This window comes from Heterodontus francisci, chromosome 7 (genome assembly GCF_036365525.1).
Source record: "Heterodontus francisci isolate sHetFra1 chromosome 7, sHetFra1.hap1, whole genome shotgun sequence".
Classification (NCBI taxonomy): domain Eukaryota; kingdom Metazoa; phylum Chordata; class Chondrichthyes; order Heterodontiformes; family Heterodontidae; genus Heterodontus; species Heterodontus francisci.
In genome coordinates, this window is record NC_090377.1 from 19,493,882 (window position 1) to 19,514,832 (window position 20,951).

Below are 20,951 nucleotides of genomic sequence, written 5' to 3' on the forward strand. Positions count from 1 at the left end.
TTGGTGCCAACTCCTGCTCCTATGTAAGAAACAACAAGCAGAAGCCAATGGCCTCCCAATATGGGGGAGGCAAATCAGATGGAGAGTTGTCATAGCCTGCTGTTGTGCAATTCATAGTGACCTTAGACAGAAGACTAGGAATAAAGTCAAGCAATTTTCACTCTAAGAAGAGTACTGAATGTCAGAAGCCCTTTCAACCATTTAACCTTCAGTTTAGCATATACAATTCATGCTGTCTGACTGAGCTGTTCTTACTTCCCTGTGTCTTTCTGATGTCTTTTCAATACATGCTGGAGACAATTTAATTTATCATCCAGCACTTGTTTATCTCTTTTCAGTTTTAAAAAAATGATGTTCATGGGGTATTAAATTCATTATCGGCTTCCTTTTGATATTATGCAGGAGTCCTCCCTTCTCTTGGAGAATGAAAGGTCACAGAAACAAGGAATTCAGGCCCTCAAATTTATATTTCATCTTATTCTCCCTAGTCTAGTTCCACTCTTGCTTGCTCCACATATCCTTTAACAGCTTTGTTTTACAAGCAACTAGCTAATTCTTCATTAAAATTATTTATGGATTCTGCTCAGCCACATTTTGGGGCAGAGATTCCATACTCTATGCACCTGCTGAGTGAAGAAACTTTTCTATCTTACCTTTTATTTCTTATGGTTTTCCTAAATTTGTGCTCTCTCATTATTGTTTTGCATTTGTTTACCCTGTCATTACCCTTCACAATTCTTAAAGATCTCTATGAGGTCTCCCTCAAGCCTCTCAGCCCCACAGAACAAGAAATTCCAATTTCTTAGGTTTCTTTTCGCACCTGTAACCCCTCATCCCAGCTAATACCACTGAATCCAGAACTGTGCATAATACTGCAAAGTAGCCAAGAAAGGAGGAGAATCTTGTTCTTCAAGGTCATTGTTCACGACCTCAGGATATCCCAAAATGCTTTTACAGCCAATTGAGGTTACTTTTTAAAAAAAAGTGTAGTCATTGTTGTAACATAAGATCTTCTTTAGGTTGAACAGTCTTTGTGCCTTTTAATTCTATTCCTCTAGGTACAAATGAAAGAATTCTGTTTGTCTTTTTATGGATTTATCCACTTGCCCTGCTATCTGTAATGACCTGTGTATTGCACACCAAGGGCTGTCTGTTTCTCTACCATTCAAGGTGTATTTACTGTCATTGTCTTTCTTCCAAAATGTATTACTTCACATTTCTCTACATTACCCTGATCTGCTGAACTTTCTACCAGATCTATTACCTCTTGTGCTCTTTCACAATCTTTGTCATAAGTGTCTCTCTCTGCCTCTCAATTTGGTAGCACCAACAAATTTTGTTACTGCTCCCTCAATTCCCATGTCCAATTCATTTATTTAAATAACAAAAAAGAGCAGACTGACACAAGTGCAACACCATGGACCATATCGTTCCAATCAGGTAACCTTCCTATTATCCACATTCTTTGCTTCCTGCTCTTTATTTATCTTCCTATCCACTTGGCCATAGTACCCTTAATTCCCTGTGTCAGTACCTTTGTTGTGAGCCTCTTATGTGTTATCTCATCAAATGCTTTTTGACAATCTGCTTAAACCACATACACTGCATATCACTAAACTGTTTTATCTTTTATTTCATCAAAGCATTCTCTAAGGATGATCCAGCATGACAAGCTGTTACAAAAGCAAGTTTACCATAGACACCTTGTGTGGTTCACTTATGCCATTCGCTCCCTTAAGTGGATTGAGTGTCTCACTTTATACAGATTGAATCATCCTGCCCTATATTTATTTGTAGACTAGCATTATCCAGGGATGCAACAAAGCATTGCCTCGAGAGCTGTCAATAATTAAATTGGAAATCCAAATAACTAACATCCACATCATGAAACATAGAATAAAATGTGTCTTATTTGCAAAATAACTGTCTCTTTAGTGTCTGGTTCACATCTTAGAAATGCCTAGATAGATCATTTAAAAGCTAGACTGGCCAGTCCTAAATGGGATAGATGAGACTTCTATCCTGGTAGATGGGTGTGTTGGATGGTGCAGTACACTAACACTAACCAGCCAATCAGAGGGTCGGCAGCCCAGCAGTGGCATCGGGAGCAGCGGCCACTGCTGGAACTGCAACAGGCACTTGTAAAAGAGCGGCAGTGGAGTCTGAACTGAAGGTAAGTGGGGCCAGCTCATCGGGGCCACTGAGGCAAGCCCTGGCAAGGTGAGGGGAGGGTGGGGGGGGGAATGGTAGTGTGGGTTCCTGAATTCAGGGGATGAATGATGCCACAGGGTCCGTCTTTGCCATCAGGGACCCTCCATGGGCCTCAGGTTGTCCACGGAGGAGGGGATCCCTCCCCCTTCCCCAAGTCCACACGGAGGCCACCTTGAGTTACGGGGCAGCCTCCTCACATGCTGGTAAAATGCCAGTGATGGTGGGAAGAGACCCTTAAGTGGCCAATTAATGCCTCAATTGGCCTCTGAATGGGAAGGCCGTGCTGGCCTTCCCTGCCCTGGACTAAATTAGAAGATGTTGGAAAGGCCTTCTCACGCAGTTTTAAGGCCCCCCCCCCCCCCCCCTGCCCCGCCGTCACCTCTGTTCCCGACCCTAGGTGACACATCAAATTCAGCCCATACAGTCATTACAGCACAGAAGGAGGCCATTAGCTCCATCGAGTCCATGCCGACTGTGTAGAGCAATTCAATCAGTTCCCTTCCCCCGCACTATTCCCCCTAGCCCTGTAAGTTTTTTTCCCTCAAGTGTCCATTCAATTTTCTTTTGAAATCATTCATCATCTGCACTCTCACCACCCTCGTAGGTAGCGAATTCCAGGTCATTACCACTTGCTGCATAAAAGAGTGCTTCTTCACATTCCCCTGCATGTTGTGTACAAAACCTTAATGATGTTTCCCTTAGACCTTGTACCATGAGCAAGTGGGAACAGCTCTACCTTATCATAACCTGTCATAATCTTGTACACCTCTATCAAATCTCCCCTCAATCTCCTTTGCGCCAAGGAGAACAACCCCAGCTTCTCCAACCTAACCTGATAGTTAAAGTCCTCCATCCCTGGAACCATTCTGGTAAATCTGCTCTGCACCCTCTCAAGGACCCTCACATCCTTCCTAAAGTATGGTGACCAGAACTGTATGCAATACTCTGATTGTGGCCTAACCAGAGCTTTATAAAGGTTCAGCATAACTTCCCTGATTTTGTACTCAACACTTCTTTTTATTTCTTCTTCTTTCTTTTACTTTTTCTGCTATTTTTCTCTATTTCTGTTTTCTCAGTTGCTCTCCTGAGAGCACTGGTTTATGCAGAAGCGTGGCTATGTGTGTTTCTGCTCGTGTCTAGTACTACATCCAAATGGCCATTCTTCATGTGCAAGCTCAGTTATATCCACACACACATCAGGAGGGCTCATTGGACTGAATACCCTGACTGGCTTTTCCTCTTCTTTACTTAAACGTGTTGAAGGTAACTACAAGGCTCTACTGCCTTAGATCAATTAACTCAGCAGGGACCAAGGATCAAAGCTGGAAGCTTCCTGGATTTTATGTCTTAGCTTCACAAAGTAGTCAGTGCATTTCTCAACTGAGCCTGAAGAACCAATAAAGGTTTTAACACAGAAAGAGACCATTCAACCCATCACGAATGTGCTGGCTCTCTGAAAGAGCTATCCAATTCATCTGACTCGTCTGATTTTTCCCATTAGCTCTGAAAATGTTTCCTTTTTAAGTAGAGATCAAAACATGTGTTGCAAGTTAGTACTGAATCTGCTTCCACCACCCTTTCATGCAGCGCATTCCTGATCAAAACAACTCGCTGAGTAAAACAAAATTCTCCTCAGCTCCCCACCAGCTTTTCTACCAATTGTTTTAAATCTGTGTTCTCTAGATACTGACTCTCTTGCCAATGGAAACAATTCCTCCCTTTCTACTCTATCAAAATCCCTCATAATTTGAACACCTCATTAAATCTCCCCTTACCTTTTTCTGCTCTAAGGAGAACAATCCAGCTCTTTCGTCTCTCCCCAAAACTGAAACCGCTTCATCTCTGGTAGCATTCTAGTATATCTCCTCTTCAAGGGCCTTGACATCCTTTCTAAAGTGTGGAGGCCAGAATTGGACACAGTACTCGATCAGAGGTCTAACCATATACATTTAATCTGCCAAGCAACATCTGCTATACTGTTCTTAAGAGGAAACACAGATGTTACAATGCATATGCTTAAGTCATGGTTTTATATTCCGGGCGGCACAGTGGCGCAGTGGTTAGAACCGCAGCCTCACAGCTCCAGCGACCCGGGTTCAATTCTGGGTACTGCCTGTGTGGAGTTTACAAGTTCTCCCTGTGTCTGCGTGGGTTTCCTCCGGGTGCTCTGGTTTCCTCCCGGACTCCCCCCAAAGACTTGCAGATTGGTAGGTAAATTGGCCTTTATAAATTGCCCCTGGTATAGGTAGGTGGTAGGGAAATATAGGGACAGGTGGGGATGTTTGGTAGGAATATGGGATTAGTGTAGGATTAGTATAAATGGGTGGTTGATGGTCGGCACAGACTCGGTGGGCCGAAGAGCCTGTTTCAGTGCTGTATCTCTAAACCAAACTAAACTATAACGTTTGCTGCACTGGGGAAAACTCACAGTGGCAATAGCGGCTGATAGTGGGTATGAAACACAGAAAATTAGCATGCAGATACAGCAAGCAATTAAGAAGGCAATTGACATGCTGGCCTTTATTGCAAGGGTGTTGGCCAATATTGCAAGGGGGCTGGAGTACTGGAGTACAAGAGTAAAGAAGTCTTGCTCCAATTGTCCAGGGTTTTAGTAAGACCACACCTAGAGTACAGTGCACAGTTTTGGTCTCCATATCTGAGGAAGGATATATTTGCCTTGGATGCTGTACAGTGGTACAGCAAAGGTTCACTACATTGGTTACTGGTGTGAGAGAGTTGTCCTATGAAGAAAGGTTGAGTAGTTGGTCCGACACTTTCTGAAGTTTAGAAGGTTGAGAGGTGATATCATTGAAACTTCTAAAATTCTGAGGGGTTTTGACAGGACAGGCACTGAGAGGTTGTTTGCCATGGCTAGGGAGTCTGGAACTAGGGGGCATATTCTCAACTTAAGGAATTGATCATTTGAGACTGTGATGAGGAGAAATTTCTGCACTCAAAGGGTTGCGAATCTTTGAAATTTGCTACCCGAGAGGTCTGTGGATGCTCAGTCATTGACCAGATCCAAGACTGAGATCAGTGTATTTAGTAGAATCAAGGGGGATCAGGCAGGAAAGTGCAATTGAGGTCAAAGATCAGCCAAGATCTTACTGAATGACAGAGCAGACTTGAGGGACCTTATGGACTACTCCAGCTCTTATTTTTTATGTTGCTATGTTCTAATATGAAATATATTCAGTTAAACACTTTTACACAAAATAACATACTGTAATAGAGCTGATCTCATGCTAAAATCCTCAACATTTCAGCATGATGCTCTGAGTGCACATCAGAAGGGATCAGAGGAACATAGGAAATAGGAGCAGGAGTAGGCCATTTGGCCCCTCGAGTCTGCTTTGCCATTCAACCAGACCATGATTGATCTTCTACCTCAACACCATTTTCCTGCACTTCCTCCATAAATCTCCCTTGATATCTTTAATAACTAGAAATCTATCGACCTCTGTCTTGAACATACTCAATGACTTTTACAGTCCATTTTTATGTTTGTTGCTAATTTACTTTCATATTCTATTTTCCCTTTCTTTATCAGTTTCTTGGTCCACCTTTGCTGAATTCTAAAATCCTCCCAATCCTCGGGCTTACTAGCTTTTTGGCGACTTGATTAACCTCTTTCTTTGATCTAATGCATTATTTAACTTTTTTTGTTAGCCATAGTTGGATCACTTTTACTGTTGGGTTTTTGTTCCTCAAAGGAATGCATATTTGTTGTAAACCATGTGGGGGTGGCGTAGTGGTATGGTCACTGCACTAGTAACCCAGAGACCCAGGGTATTGCTCTGGGGACATGGGTTCAAATCCCACCACAGCAGAAAGTAGAATTTGAATTCATTTAATAAATCTGGAGTTCAAGAGCTAGCCTAATGAAGGTCATGAAACCAGTGTCGATTGTTGTAAAAACCCATCTGGTTCACTAATGTCCTTTAGGGAAGGAAATCTGCTGTCCTTACCTGGTCTGGCCTACATGTGACTCCAGACCCACAGCAATGTGGTTGACTCTTACATGCCCTCTGAAATGGCCTAGCAAGCCACTCAGTTGTATCTAACCACTTCAAAGTCAATAAAAAAGAATGAAACTGGACGGACCACCTGGCATCGGCCTAGGCTCTGGAAACGACAACGGCAAACCCAGCCCTGTCAACCCTGCAAAGTCCTCCTTATTAACATCTGGGGGCTTGTGCCAAAGTTGGGAGAGCTGTCCCACAAACTAGTCAAGCAACAGCCTGACATAGTCATACTCACGGAATCATACCTGACAGACAATGTCCCAGACACTGCCATCACCATCCCCGGGTATGTCTTGTCCCACCAGCAGGACAGACCCAGCAGAAGTGGTGGCACAATGGCATACACGAGAGGGAGCTGCCCTTGGTGTCCTCAACATCGACTCCGGACCTCATGGAATCAGGTCAAACATGGGCAAGGAAACCTCCTGCTGATTGCCACCTACTGCCCTCCCTCAGCTGATGAGTAGGTACTCCTCCATGTCTAACAGCACTTGGAGGAAGTACTGAGGGTGGCAATGGCACAGAATGTACTCTGGGTGGGGACTTCAATGTCCATCACCAAGATTGGCTCGATAGCACCGCTACAGGTCGAGTCCTAAAGGATATAGCTGCTAGACTGGGTATGCGTCAGGTGGTGAGGGAACCAACAAGAGGGAAAAACATACTTGATCTCGTCCTCACCAATCTGCCTGCCGCAGATGCATCTGTCCATGACAGTATTGGTAGGAGTGACCACTGCACAGTCCTTGTGGAGACAAAGTCCCACCTTCACATTGAGGATACCCTCCATCATGTTGTGTGATACTACCACCGCACTAAATGGGATAGATTTCAAACAGATCTAGCAATGCAAAACTGGGCATCTATGAAGGACTGTGGGCCATCAACAGCAGCAGAATTGTACTAAGCCACAATCTATAACCTCATGGCCCGGCATATCCCCCACTTTACCATTACCATCAAGCCACAGACTAACCCAGGTTCAATGAAGAGTGCAGGTGAAAATGCCAGGAGCAATACCAGACATACCTCAAAATGTGTGTCAACCTGGTGAAGCTACAACACAGGACTATCTACGTGCCAAACTGTGTAAGCAGCATGCGATAGACAGAGCTAAGCCATCCCATAGCCAACAGATCAGATCTAAGCTCTGCAGTCCTGCCACATCCAGCCATGAATGGTGGTGGACAATTAAACAACTAACTGGAGGAGGAGGCTCCACAAATATCCCCATCCTCAGTGGTGGGGGAGCCCAGCACATCAGTGCGAAAGATAAGGCTGAAGCATTTACAACAATCTTCAGCCAGAAGTGCCGAATTAATGATCCACCTCGGCCTCCTCCTGATGTCCCCAGCATCACAGATGCCAGACTTCAGCCAATTTGATTCACTCCGCGTGATATCAAGAAACGACTGAAGGCACTGGATACTGCAAAGACTATGGGCCCTGACAATAGTCCGGCAACAGAACTCAAGACCTGTGCTCCAGAACTTGCCGCGCCCCTAGCCAAGTTGTTCCAGTACAGCTACAATCTGGCATCTGCCCTACAATGAGTAAAATTGCCCAGGTATGGGCGGCACAGTGGTTAGCACCTGGGTTCAGTTCTGGGTACTGCCTGTGCGGAGTTTGCAAGTTCTCCCTGTGACCGCGTGGGTTTCTGCCGGGTGCTCCGGTTTCTTCCCACAGCCAAAAACTTGCAGGCTGATAGGTAAATTGGCTATTGTAAATTGCCCCTAATGTAGGTAGGTGGTAGGGAATATGGGATTAGTATAGGATTAGTGTAAATGGGTGGTTGTTGGTCGGCACAGACTCGGTGGGCTGAAGGGCCTGTTTTAGTGCTGTATCTCAAAATAAATAAAAATAAATAAATAAATAAATGTCCTGTTCACAAAAAGCAGGACAAGTCCAACCCGGCCAATAACCGCCCCATTAGCCTGCTCTCAATCATCAGTAAAGTGATGGAAGGTATCATCAACAGTGCCATCAAGCAACATTTACTTAGCAATAACCTGCTCAGTGACGCTCAGTTTGGGTTCCGCCAAGGCCACTCAGCTGCTGACCTCATTACAGCCTTGGTTCAAACATGGAAAGAAGAGCTGAACTCAAGAGGTGAGGTGAGAGTGACTGCCCTTGACATCAAGGCAGCATTTGACCGAGTATGACATCAAGGAGCCCCAGCAAAACTGGAGTCAATGGGAATCAGGGGGAAAACTCTCCACTGGTTGGAGTCATACCTCGAACAAAGGCAGATGGTTGTGGTTGTTGGAGGTCAATCATCTGAGCTCCAGGACATCACTTCAGGAGTTCCTCAGGGTAGTGTCCGAGGCCCAACCATCTTTAGCTGCTTCATCAATGACCTTCCTTCAATCATAAGGTCAGAAGTGGGGATGTTCGCTGATGATTGCACAATGTTGAGCACCATTTGCAACTCCTCAGATACTGAAGCAGTACGTGTAGAAATGCAACAAGACTTGGACAATATCCAGGCTTAGGCTGATAAATGGCAAGCAACATTTGCGCCACACAGGTGCCAGGCAATTATCATCTCCAACAAGAGAGAATCTTACCATCTCCCATTGACATTCAGTGGCATTACCATCACTGAATCCCCCAGTATCAACATCCTAGGGGTTACCATTGACCAGAAACTGAACTGGAGTAGCCATATAAATACTGTGGCTACAACAGCAGGTCAGAGGCTAGGAATCCTGCAGCGAGTAAATCACCTCCTGACTCCCCAAAGCCTGTCCACCATCTACAAGGCACAAGTAAGGAGTGTGATGGAATACTCTCCACTTGCCTGGATGGGTGCAGCTGCAACAACACTCAAGAAGCTTGACACCATCCAGGACAAAGCAGTCCACTTGATTAGCACCCCATCCACAAACATTCATTCCCTCTACCACCAACGCACAGTGGCAGCAGTGTGTACCATCTACAAGATGTACTGCAGCAATGCACCAAATCTCCTTTGACAGCACCTTCCAAACCCGAGACCTCTACCAACTAGAAGGACAAGGGCATAAAATGTTCGGGAACACCACCACCTGCAAATTCCCCTCCAAGCCACACACCATCCTGACTTGGAACTATATCGCTGTTCCTTCACTGGCGCTGGGTCAAAATCCTGGTACTCCCTTTCTAATAGCACTGTGGGTGTACCTACCCCACACGGACTGCAGCGGTTCAAAAAGACAGCTCACCACCATCTTTTGAAGGGCCATTAGGGATGGGCAATAAATGCTGACCTGGCCAGCGATGCCCACATCCCATGAATGAATAAAAACATGTATCAATTCTTTAAATGCCAGGCAGTGCCTGTCTACCATCATAGCTTTTAATGTAGTTTCCCAATTTACCACAGCCCACTAACCCTTTATACCTTTGTAATTTCCTTTGTTTATATTTAAAACCCTAGTTTCAGATTGAACTACATTACTTTCAAACTTAAAGTAAAATTCTATCATATTATGGTCACTCTTCCCTTTGGAGTAGGGCTTCAGGGGCAGCAGTTTTTGAAGGGTTGCTGCTGCTTTTGTCATGGACGTGAAAAGGTGGCTGCACTGCAGAATTCCTCCTGATTGGTCCAGCAATCTGAACCTTTACTTAAGGATGCCAGTATTTGCCCTGTTAACAGCAGCATCTTGTTCAAAGTGCTCTTTACCTCTTTATTTTCTGAGGGGGGTAAGCAGCCAGGTGGAAAGCCCAGGTCCCCCTGCCGTCATTCATTTACTTTTCATGGCCCTTCAAATAATGGTGAAATAATAAATTGCCATAAAATGAATGAATCTTTCAATTGTCATGGTATCAGCCATTAAGGTGCATAACTCAATCAGTATGCTCACAGACCAGCTGTACATTGATGAGCAATTTGGGTCCCTACCTGAATAACACAACTTCTACTTTCTGAGGGAGTGTTATTCAAGTCGAGGTCCATATGGCCACATCAGTAATGCTTCACTGAGTTTCAATAACTTCCTTCTATAACAGTAATATAGCCCAGAAACAGTGAATGACAGATAGTAACAAAGAAATACGCAAAATAGCAATACGCCTTCAAACATCAGCCCTACTCCAAAGGGAAGAGTGACCAAAGATTATCGTTGAGGGGAGTGGCTTCTGATGTAGCACTCATTTTTTACATGGCAAAAATATCAGGAGTTTTGCTCAGACAAATGTATTATGAAGCCTAGTAGTCATGGAAACACTTTCCATTCCCTTGGAAGCCGAGCACATGATTGGTTTGAAATAGGCACTTCTGGTTGTATTATCATGCACTTTTTACACGTGGCACTGAGCAAGCTTCAGGCTTCAAAATTTAAAGAGCTGCACCTTCCATTCTGTGGTGATAAAGGCACTGAATATCACATTATTGGTGACCTTACTTATAGGAAGTAACAAAAATAATTTGTCCAGTTTGCCGATGTGAAATTGTTAAAACTACCACTAGTAATATTCACTCTTAATCAAATAATCAAATGTTTTCAATAGATAGGTTTTCTCGCTAGGCAATTATAAACTTTGACAGGCCCCACTCACAAAATGCTAGCGACCTTGATGGGAAATGAGCAAAATTGCTTTGCATCGCACCAGAAAATGGGATCTTTGCAATGTGGACCTTTCCTGGTTTGTGTACCATTAATGTAGGCAGTCAAGTGAGAAAGAAAATGAAAGGGGTAATCATTCAAAGTATTGATGACAGATTAATAGACCCTTTTGCAGAACAGTATGCTCCTACCTACAAATAGCTGGCTGTTGAGTTGTAAATGGATGTGTCCATCAGCTGGCGTCTCTCGAGCTGTTCGTGGCAGGTGATCCACTCGAAGGGACGCTGCTTTGATATTGCGCTCTGCCTCAACATAATGCCACTGATTGTCATTCAGCTGTGAGGGTGATTGTACAGCAACCACGAAAGGGCCATTCCCCACGTCGAATGAGAAGAGGACTTCCACTGGAGCTGCAAAAGCCACATGTAACACAACGACGTGAGTGTCATTTAGCTGTACAGCGATGTTTTCGAATTCATCGACATGGCAGATTAATTTCCATTCAAATGTCAATTGTGCTTTTGACTATGCAAGACTTGATGAGCAAAACAAAAAGACAGTGAGTTCTTTAAATCCCTTTCACTAGCCTACACTATCTGCCAAAACAGATTTCTGCTATCAGACAAGTTATGCTTTTTTAAGTATGTTTTTCCTTTACCATTTTCACCTGAAGGTGCTGACTGATGTTGGGATATGGGTTCCATGAGTTCTGACCACCCTTTGATAGCTCTCTCAAGTTATCATTCATTTTGTTTTTATTTGTTCTCGTGATGTGGGCATTGCTGGTTGCCCTGATGACCGAGGGCAGTTAAGAGTCAACCACATTGGCGTGGGATTTGCGTTACATACACGCCAGACGGAATAAGGACAGCCGTTCGGCCCAACCAGTAAGTGTTGGTGTTCATCTTCTACGTGAGCAGTAGTCTCAATTTCATGTGCCTGCCTTGTTCCTATATCCTTGCATTCTCATTTCCTTAAGTACCATCTGAACCATTCTTCAATGTTAATGTGGTCTCTATGCTTCACTCACTAATCCAGTGGTATATTTCACAGCCTCGTAAACCCGTGTCAAAAAAATTTCTGCTGTCTCTCTTAAATCTCTTCTATTTAATCTTAACTACCCGCTGATTCTAGACCTGTCAATCACTTGAAACAGTCTGTTTCTATCTATCCTGTGCCATCCCTTCATAATTTCAAACACCTCAATCAAATCACCCCTCTCAGCTTCAAATAGCTATCATTGGTGGGGATAACTGGCACATTCAACTCCTTGTCGAACCATACACTTCATTTCCAGATTGTAGTCTTGAAATATTAACAGCAAACAAAATTGGAAGTGAAAACACACAGACAAGTGCCTATCATCCAGAATCTATTTCACTCAACACAATAGATATACTGATGACGATAAGGGGCATTCATTTCGGATGATTAACAGAAGCATAAACAGGGAGGGTAGAAGAAATGTTTCCATTTAATGGGGCAATAGGTTAGTAAATACAATGTAACACAATGCTTGCGAGGCCTTGTCAATCAAATCTTTCAAGAGCAACTTTAGTTGTCAGCCATGGCTCAGTTGGTAGCACTCGTGCCTCCAAGACATAACATTGTGGGTCCAAGTTCTCCCTCATGAGACTTAAGCACAAGGATCTAGGTTGATACTCCAGTGTAGTGTTGAGGGAGTGCTGCACTGTTGGAGGTGTTTCAAAGAAGAGCAGGGAACTTCTCCACGGTGTCCTGGCCAATATTTGTCCCTCAGTCAACATCATATTGCATGGGTCATTATCACATTGCTCTTTCTGGGAGCTTGCCGTTTGCCAATTGGCGTCTGCATTTCCTATATTACAACAGTGACTACACTTCAAAAAAAATGTTCATTAGCTGCAAAACACTTTGGGCCATCCTGTAGTTGTGAAGGATGCTATATAAATGCAAGCATCTGTTTCTTATTTAGATAAACGCTTGTAAAAATAATGAAAGGGTAGTGGAAAAGAGAAGGAAAATGCAAATAGAGCAGATAGGTCTGATAAGGAGCAAGTATCGATGAGTCACTGTGAGCTGAATGCTCTCCTTTTATGCTAAAATGTTCATGATTCCACATAGATGCTGCTGAAATTTTGATGGAGACCTATCTCTCCCAAAACATTTGTCTGATCTGAAAGCTATAAAAATGTATTCTCAATACTCAGAGGTCCACTGACAGGAATGATGAATGATCTCTGCAATATTCGTGAAGTGCTTCATCCCATATTTAAAAGAAGCAAAAAATAAAATGACCAGATCAAACAGTGGAGTGATTGACTGAGGCTGGTCTTCACTTCAGCCTATGGATGTCACTTATCAACTATAATGGCTAGATCTATAGTCTAAAGGTTTTGAAACCTCTTTTTAAAAAAAACTGTTGTGATACATGCACTGCAGCAACTCACCAAGACTCCTTCGGCAGCACCTTCTAAACCCGAGACCTCTACCCCCTAGAAGGACAAAGGCAGCAGATGCATGGGAACTCCAGCACCTCTAAGCCGCATACCATCCTGACTTGGAAATATATCACTGTTGCTTCACTGTCGCTGGGTCAAAATCCTGGAACTTCCTTCCTAACAGCACTGTGGAGGTACCTACACCCCAATGACTGCAGCGGTTCAAGAGGGCTACTCACCCCCACCTTCTCAACAGCCATTAGGGATGGGCAATAAATGCTGGCCTAGCCAGCGATGTCCACATCCATGAACGAATAAAAAAAAACATTAAGAAACATCTTTTGTTTCACTTATTGTTCCTGACAGCACCAGTTGTAAAAGGTTTAAATGGACCATAAGGAAAATAACAGGAAATATGGAAATTGTAACAGCAGCAGTTTATTATAAGGCATCCTTAAACCGACAATTTAGCTGTTAAAATAGTTTTCTCAGACAGAGAATGTGGTCATTATTGTGTTATCAAAGCCAACAATAAAATATTGACTGAAGATGTCATTTATGGGAGCCTCATCAACGTCCTCAGTAGTCTTAAGAGCAGCAATAGGCTTTCATCAAACATATTTTTAAATGGGATTTCAAACAATATTGTGCCCAGATTTGATTCAGAAAGGTCAGCTTGAAATGATGAGAATTTTTTTTCCAAGGGGAACAAAGTGCTCTATTAAGTAGTAGCTGCTGTTAAATATTGATGACATTTATTTGTCCTATATACTGACGATGTGGGGGCACTGCCTGTCTTCCTTTTAATACACCTACACACATATATCACGATCAAGCACTGAGGGCTCAAACGACAGCTAAATTTTGTCTTAACGGCTGAAACTGTGATGCACCTGGGGTGCTGCATACAACTCTGACCACTGAAACACCAAGGAATCAATGGGATCATATAGGTTACGCAGAGAATAATGAGGTTGATCTCTAGTGTTTAATGAGCTCTGAGAAATGACTAGAATAACCGAGTCTTAAAGAGAGAAACCTCAGAGGGGACTGCGGAGATACTGAAGGTACTGTTACGACCAGGTGAGATAGGTGTCTGGGGTCTCTTTCGGCCTTCACCTGGACTTGTAGCAGGGTTTTGTTTTTTAACACACAGTGTTTTGAGCTCCCCCTTGGTGAATCCATGTTCACCGCTTTCCAATTATAAGGCAAAGAAATAAGCACAAACAGGCCTTCTTAGCTTTAAAGAAGAAAAGTGAAATTTATTAAAACTTGAACTCTAATTCAGTCAATGCTTACGGATAAACACTGCACCCCACACTAGCATGCATACGCAATACACACATGCAAATAAAGACAGAAACGAGCAGAAGAAAAAATAGAGAGGTTTAAGGCAATATCAGAAGAGTTTCTTGTTACTTTGCTTCGAGCTCACTGTAGTCCTTTTGTAGGCAGTCTTGCTTTTCATTGGGAGCCAGTATTCTTCTGAAAGCTTGTTCACTGTTGGAGACTTTTCTCTCTTGGTTCATGTGTCTTCAATGGGTCTTTAGTTCCGTGAAAAAGAGATGGGAGCAGACAGGAGAAAGGTCTTTTCAGTCCACAAGCAAACAATTTTCTGAGTTTTAAAACTCTGTGGCAAGTTCAAATTCAAAAAACTCCAACTGCCAGTTAGTCATGTGACTAAACTGGTCTGACCACATCTTCTGTCTGTTGGGGAAGCAGGGATTGGTTCCTTTGTTCCAACACTGTCTGCTAGTATGCAAAAAAGATCTTTCTGGCGAGGTGCCTGGCAATTCCTTGTGATAGGCCCTTTTTCTTCCCAGCAGCAATTTTAAGTTTTAATGTTCATGTGGCGAAATAATGTGTGCCTCATTCTTGGCAGGTGGAGGGCCTGCATGACAGTACTTCCCAGGATAATTTAATATCAATGCTTTCAGACTCTAAGCCAGCAGGTTGAGGCCGCCCAGGTTCAAGGCAAGTACATACGAACGTACGAATTAGGAGCAAGAGTAGGAGTAGGCCACTCGGCCCCTTGAGCCTGCTCCGCCATTCAAAAGATCATGGCTGATCTGACTGTAACATCAGCTCCACATTCCCACCTACCCCCAATAACCTTTCAGCCCCTTGCTTATCAAGAATTTATCTACCTCTGCTTTAAAAATATTCAAAAACTCTGCTTCCGCCACCTTTTGAGGAACAGCATTCCAAAGTCACATGACCCTCAGAGAAAATTTTTTTCCTCATCTCTGTCTTAAATGAGTGACCCCTTATTTGCAAACAGTGAACTCTAGTTCTAGATTCTCCCACAAGAGGAAACATCCTTTCCACATTCACAGTGTCGAGACCCCTCAGGATGTTTCAATCAAGTCATTTCTTACTCTTCTGAACTCCAGCGGATATAAGACGAGCTTGTCCAGCCTGTCCTCATAAGACAACATGCCCATTATAGGTATTAGTCTAGTAAACCTTCTCTGAACTGCTTCCAACGCATTTACATCCTTCCTTAAATAAGAAGACCAATACTGTATACAGTACTCCAGATGTGGTCTCACCAATGCCCTGTAAAACTGACGCATAACCTCCGTACTTTTGTATTCAATTCCCCTCATAATAAACAATAACATTCTATTACAGAATCATTACACTGCAGAAGGAGGCCATTCGGCCCATCGTGTCCGCACTGGCTTTCCGAAAGTGCAATTCCCTCAGTTCCATTCCCATGCCTTCTCCCCATAATCCTGCACATTCTTCCTTTTCATATAACTGAATTGAACCTGCCTCCACCACGTTCTCAGGCAACGCATTCCAGACCTTAACCATTCACTGCTTGAAAAAGTTTTTCCTCATGTTACTTTTGCTTCTCTTACCAAATACTTTAAATCTGTGCCCTCTCATTCTCAATCCTTTCACGAGTGGGAACAGTTTCTCTCCATCTACTCTGTCGCGACACCTCATGATTTTGAATACATCTATCAAATCACCTCTCAGCCTTCTCTTCAAGGAAAACAGTCCTAATTTCTACAATCTATCTTCATAACTGAAATTCCTCATGCCTGGAACCATTCTTGTGAATCTTGCCTTTACTCTCACCAATCTTTGCTAAAGTGCAGCGCCCAGAACTGGATGCAATACTCCAGCTGAGGCAGAGTTAGTGTCTTATACAAGTTCAACATAACTTCCTTGCTCTTGTACGCTATGCCACTATTAATAAAGCTCAGGACACTGCATGCTTTATTGACCACTCTCTCAACCTGTCCTGCCACCTTCAATGACTTATGCACATATACACCCAAGTCCCTCTGCTCCTGCACCCCCTTTAAAATTGGACCCTTTATTCTATATTGTCTCTCCATGTTCTTCCTACCAAAATGAATCACTTCACATTTCTCTGCATTGAACTTCATCTGCCGCCTGTCTGCCCATTCCACCAACTTATCTATCTCCTTTTGAAGGTCGACACTATCCTCCTCACAGTTCACATTGCTTCCAAGTTTCGAATCATCTGCAAACTTTGAAATTGTGCCCTGTACACCAAGGTCTAGGTCATTATTATATATCAGGAAAAGCAAGGGTCCCAACACAGATCCCTGGGGAACTCCACTACAAACCTTCCTCCATGCTGAAATACATCCATTAACTGCTACTCTTTGTTTCCTGTCACTCAGCCAATTTTGTATCCATGTTGCTACCGTCCCTTTTATTCCATGAGCTACAAGTTTACTCACAAGTCTGTTGTGTGGCACTGTATCAAATGCCTTTTGAAAGTCCATGTACACCACATCAGCAGCATTACCCCCATCAACCCTCTCTGTTACCTCCTCAAAAACTCCAGCAAGTTAGTTAAACATGATTTTCCATTAAGAAATCCATGCTGGCTTTCCTTAATTAACTCACATTTGTCCATGTAACTATTGATTTTATCCCGATTAGCTTTCCTAATTATTTACTGTACCTACATGCTAACCTTTTGCGATTCATGCACTAGGGCACCTCAGATCCCTCTGCATCTCAGAGCTCTGCAATCTCTCACCATTTAGATAATATGCTTCTTTTTTATTCTTCCTGCCAAAATGGACAATTTCATATTTTCCCACATTATACCACATTTTCCAGATATTTGCCCACTCACTTAACCTGTCTATATCCCTTTGTAGCCTCCTTATGTCCTCTTTACAACTTACTTTCCTACCTATCTTTGTGTCATCAGCAAATTTAGCAACCATACGTTCGGTCCCTTCAACCAAGTCATTTATATAACTTGTAAAAAGTTGAGACTCCAGCAATGATCCCTGTGGCACACCACTCTTTACATCTTGCCAACCATAAATTGACCCGCTTATGCCTACTCTCCATTTCCTGTTAGCTAGCCAATCTTCTTTCCATTCCAATATGTTACCCCCTCCACCATAAGCTTTTATTTTCTGCAATAACCTTTGATGTGGCACCTTATCAAATGCCTTCCAATTCCTCTTTACCCACAGCACATTACTTCTTCAAAGAACTCCAATAAATTGGTTACACTTGATTTCTCTTTCACAAAACTATGTTGACCCTGCCTGATTACCTTGTATTTTTAAGAGCCCTGTTATAACGTCTTTCATAATAGCTTCTCACATTTTCCGTATGACAGATGTTAAGCTAACTGGCTTGTAGTTTCCTGCTTTCTGTCTCCCTCCCTTTTTGAATAAAGGAGTTACATTGGCTATTTTCCAATCTAATGGAACCTTCCCCGAATCTAGGGAATTTTGGAAAATTCTAACTAATGCATCAACTATCTCAATAATATAATAAAAGCAAAATACTGCTGATTCTGGAAATCTGAAATAAAAACAGGAAGTGCTGGAAATACTCAGCAGGTCAGACAGCATCTGTGGAGAGATAAGCAGAGTTAGCGTTTCAGGTTCTGCTGAAAGGTCACAGACTGAAGCATCAACTATCTCACTAGCCATTTCTTTTAAGACTCTAGGATTTAATCTATCAGGACCCGTGGAATTGTCTGCTCGCAGCTCCAACAATTTGCTCAGTACCATTTCCCTGGTGATTGTAATTTTCCTAAGTTCCTCCCTCCCTCTCATTTCCTGACTTACAGCTTTTTCTGGGGTTTATGACCGATGCAAGGAAGTATTTCTTTACACAGGTGATCAACCATTGGGGCACTAAGACAGGAAGGCTAGTTGTGACCGGGATATTGGGCTGATTTAAGAAAGAGCTGGGTGGTGGAATGGTAGGGTTGGAGGGATGAAACCAAATGGGCTGAGGGGTCTTCTTCATTCAAAGTTATCTTGCTGACTTTTTTACCCCTGTCTCATGAGGAAGTAGTAACAACATGTTATTTCATGATTCAGAACCACTTTGTGTGATGGCCCAGTTAAAACTATTCGTTTAAATTTTAAAGAAGTTATGACAGAACCTACAAATTACCCTGCTTGATGACTACCATTTTATGTTACATTCTTCACGGATGTCAGAATGAGTTCTGATTCCAAAGGGATGGAAAGCACTCATATACCTTATCCAGCTGCCTAATCTTCATGCTTGAGCATAATTAATGAATGGAAGGTGAGGGGAAACATTACCGTTGAGCCTACTATGTTCTCCACTTACATCTGCATTCATTTTTCAATGGCCTCTCCATAACATAGAAATCATTCCCAATGTTTTCAGGGCTCACTTAGCACTGGGTTCAATAAGAACATGATTCCACTTGAAGCAAATGTTGTGGGGGTTAGTAAGGTACCAGGATACCTTCAGTCATGAGGTAGATCAGGAAATCGATATCTAGGAGAAGATGAACTTAATGCAGGAGCTTATTTTTTGGCTATGTTTCCTGGCCAACAGCAGGCCAAATGGACATCCAGGCTGGCAGCCATCAAAAAACAGCAGCAGCAAGTGATTGCAGTCGGGGACCCTCATGGAAGGCTCCCAGCAATCGGGAGGAAGGATAGTCACTGCAATCAGAAGACTTGGGGAGGGGGAGGCTGGCGATTAGGGCTGGGAGGGCCAAGGTCTTCCTTGAAGGCCAGAGGGGAACACTCCTGCTCCTCCTTGCCCACGAGGAGTGCTGACAAAGGCACTTAACTTGAGGAACCGACAGCAAATGCTTCCCTATCAGTGTTGGGTTTCCCAACCCCAGGAAACTCATGCAGCAGCAGTCAATTTTAAATTGTTCCCAATTGCACTTAAATATGTTAATGAAGTGTCCCGTCTCTCCACAGTGGGACACTTGGACAACCTGGTATCTGCTGCCATAAAAAAGCTGGTGGACATGTGCCCGGGGTGTTGGAGACACATTTTCCATATGCAACTTCTTAAGCGCTATCCTCCCCCTCCCCCCCACCCCCGCAACCAACCAACACGCATCTTCCAGATCATCTGCCATTGTATATAGGGTGGGTACGTGGGGAGAAGGTAGGGGTTGGGTAAATATCGAGACGCAAGGCTTTCTTGGAGTGTGAGGCATCTGAAATAGTCTGTACTTTGTTGACATGGGTATGCACGCCACGTAGTGGTACAGCTGGGATGCACCTTCGAGTTTAATAATTGAGAATTTCCACTGTGACTATACTCCTGCCAGTTATTAGGCTGTGCATGTTAGCAACATAGTGATCGCACTCGAAACATCACATATTAGCTGATATATTTAGGTGAATTTTGTGATCAAGGTTAGGGATGTTATAGTGTTAGAAATTGGAATATTTTGTATGCAGGCCAACTGGTGTCAGCATCAAGCAAGTCAACTCTAACAATTTGAGAAGGCCACGCTCTGCTAGATAAGCGTGGTCATTTTTCTGAGAGCAATTGCTTGTTAAGTCCATTAAGAACTGGATTGAGGCCATTCAAACTCAAAGTAAACTTGCAATGAGCAAAGCATGGGATTCTTCCATTGCTCTGGATTTGAAGCCAGGTCCTGGGTGACAGCCAGTGCCTAATTTACTATACCACTCAGTCCTCCAAATGTTTAATAAACTTTGTATTTTGGACACACCACGCTATCCTGCTTAATGACATCTCAGCATGCAAAGACTTCATTACCTTTGGTGGTTTGCCTAATTAACTGGATTTCGCTGACTTCGTACACAGCACCAGAGGTTCCAGGCAATTACCCCTGTGTGAATCCCTTGCTTACAGATCTTTCTCAATTTGCACTCCTGTCAGATGATACTTACAGTTCAGCTCAATCCTTATGAAGTCCTTAATTCCGAGATTCTCCAGGAAAACACCAGATGCCGCAGTAGTTTTGAAGAAAAATGAAATGTCCGCACTTAGCTCACCATGGAACGTGGGGAAATGGAGATATGAGGACTTAGAGTTAAATGATGCTGCATTCCAGTAATTATCTGTATGGGCACACAAATATACAGTTTTTTAAAAGTTGAGGTTGAACAAAACTTTACATGCTATCTCGAGCCTCAAAACTATACAAAAGGTGTGCAGTGTGATCAATTTAGGCTTGCAGAAAAAGTGTGTTTCACGGTCCTATATATTTGGATGGAGGTGGAATGACAGGGCCAGGTGACTCCTTGACATATGGTATAGGGAGGCTCCTTGAGAACTCATTTCAATTCAGCTGAATGATATAACTGTTGTCTGTGTGTCAGAAGGTAGTGGGTTCAAGACAAATGCTAAGGCATGAACATATTACCTTCTAAGTAATGTTGCATTGTAAGACACAAGCAATTTCCCAATTGCACCCAAAGCAGAAACTAAACCCTTTAATCTTTCAGATATGAATTACCACTGTTGGTGTT

At 43.1% G+C, this 20,951-nt stretch overlaps 1 protein-coding gene across 3 annotated transcripts in view; it reads right to left on the reverse strand.

Annotated features, from left to right (window-relative positions):
- The window catches only part of LOC137371882 (contactin-associated protein-like 5), a 761,481-nt gene that overhangs the window by 247,672 nt on the left and 492,858 nt on the right, over window positions 1–20,951 (reverse strand). For all 3 annotated transcript variants that reach the window (XM_068034863.1, XM_068034865.1, XM_068034866.1), the window contains 2 exons: window positions 20,370–20,540; window positions 10,975–11,193 (listed from right to left, as the gene is read on the reverse strand). In XM_068034863.1, the coding sequence (XP_067890964.1) occupies window positions 10,975–11,193; window positions 20,370–20,540 (390 nt within the window). The remainder of the gene's footprint in view (window positions 1–10,974; window positions 11,194–20,369; window positions 20,541–20,951) is intronic.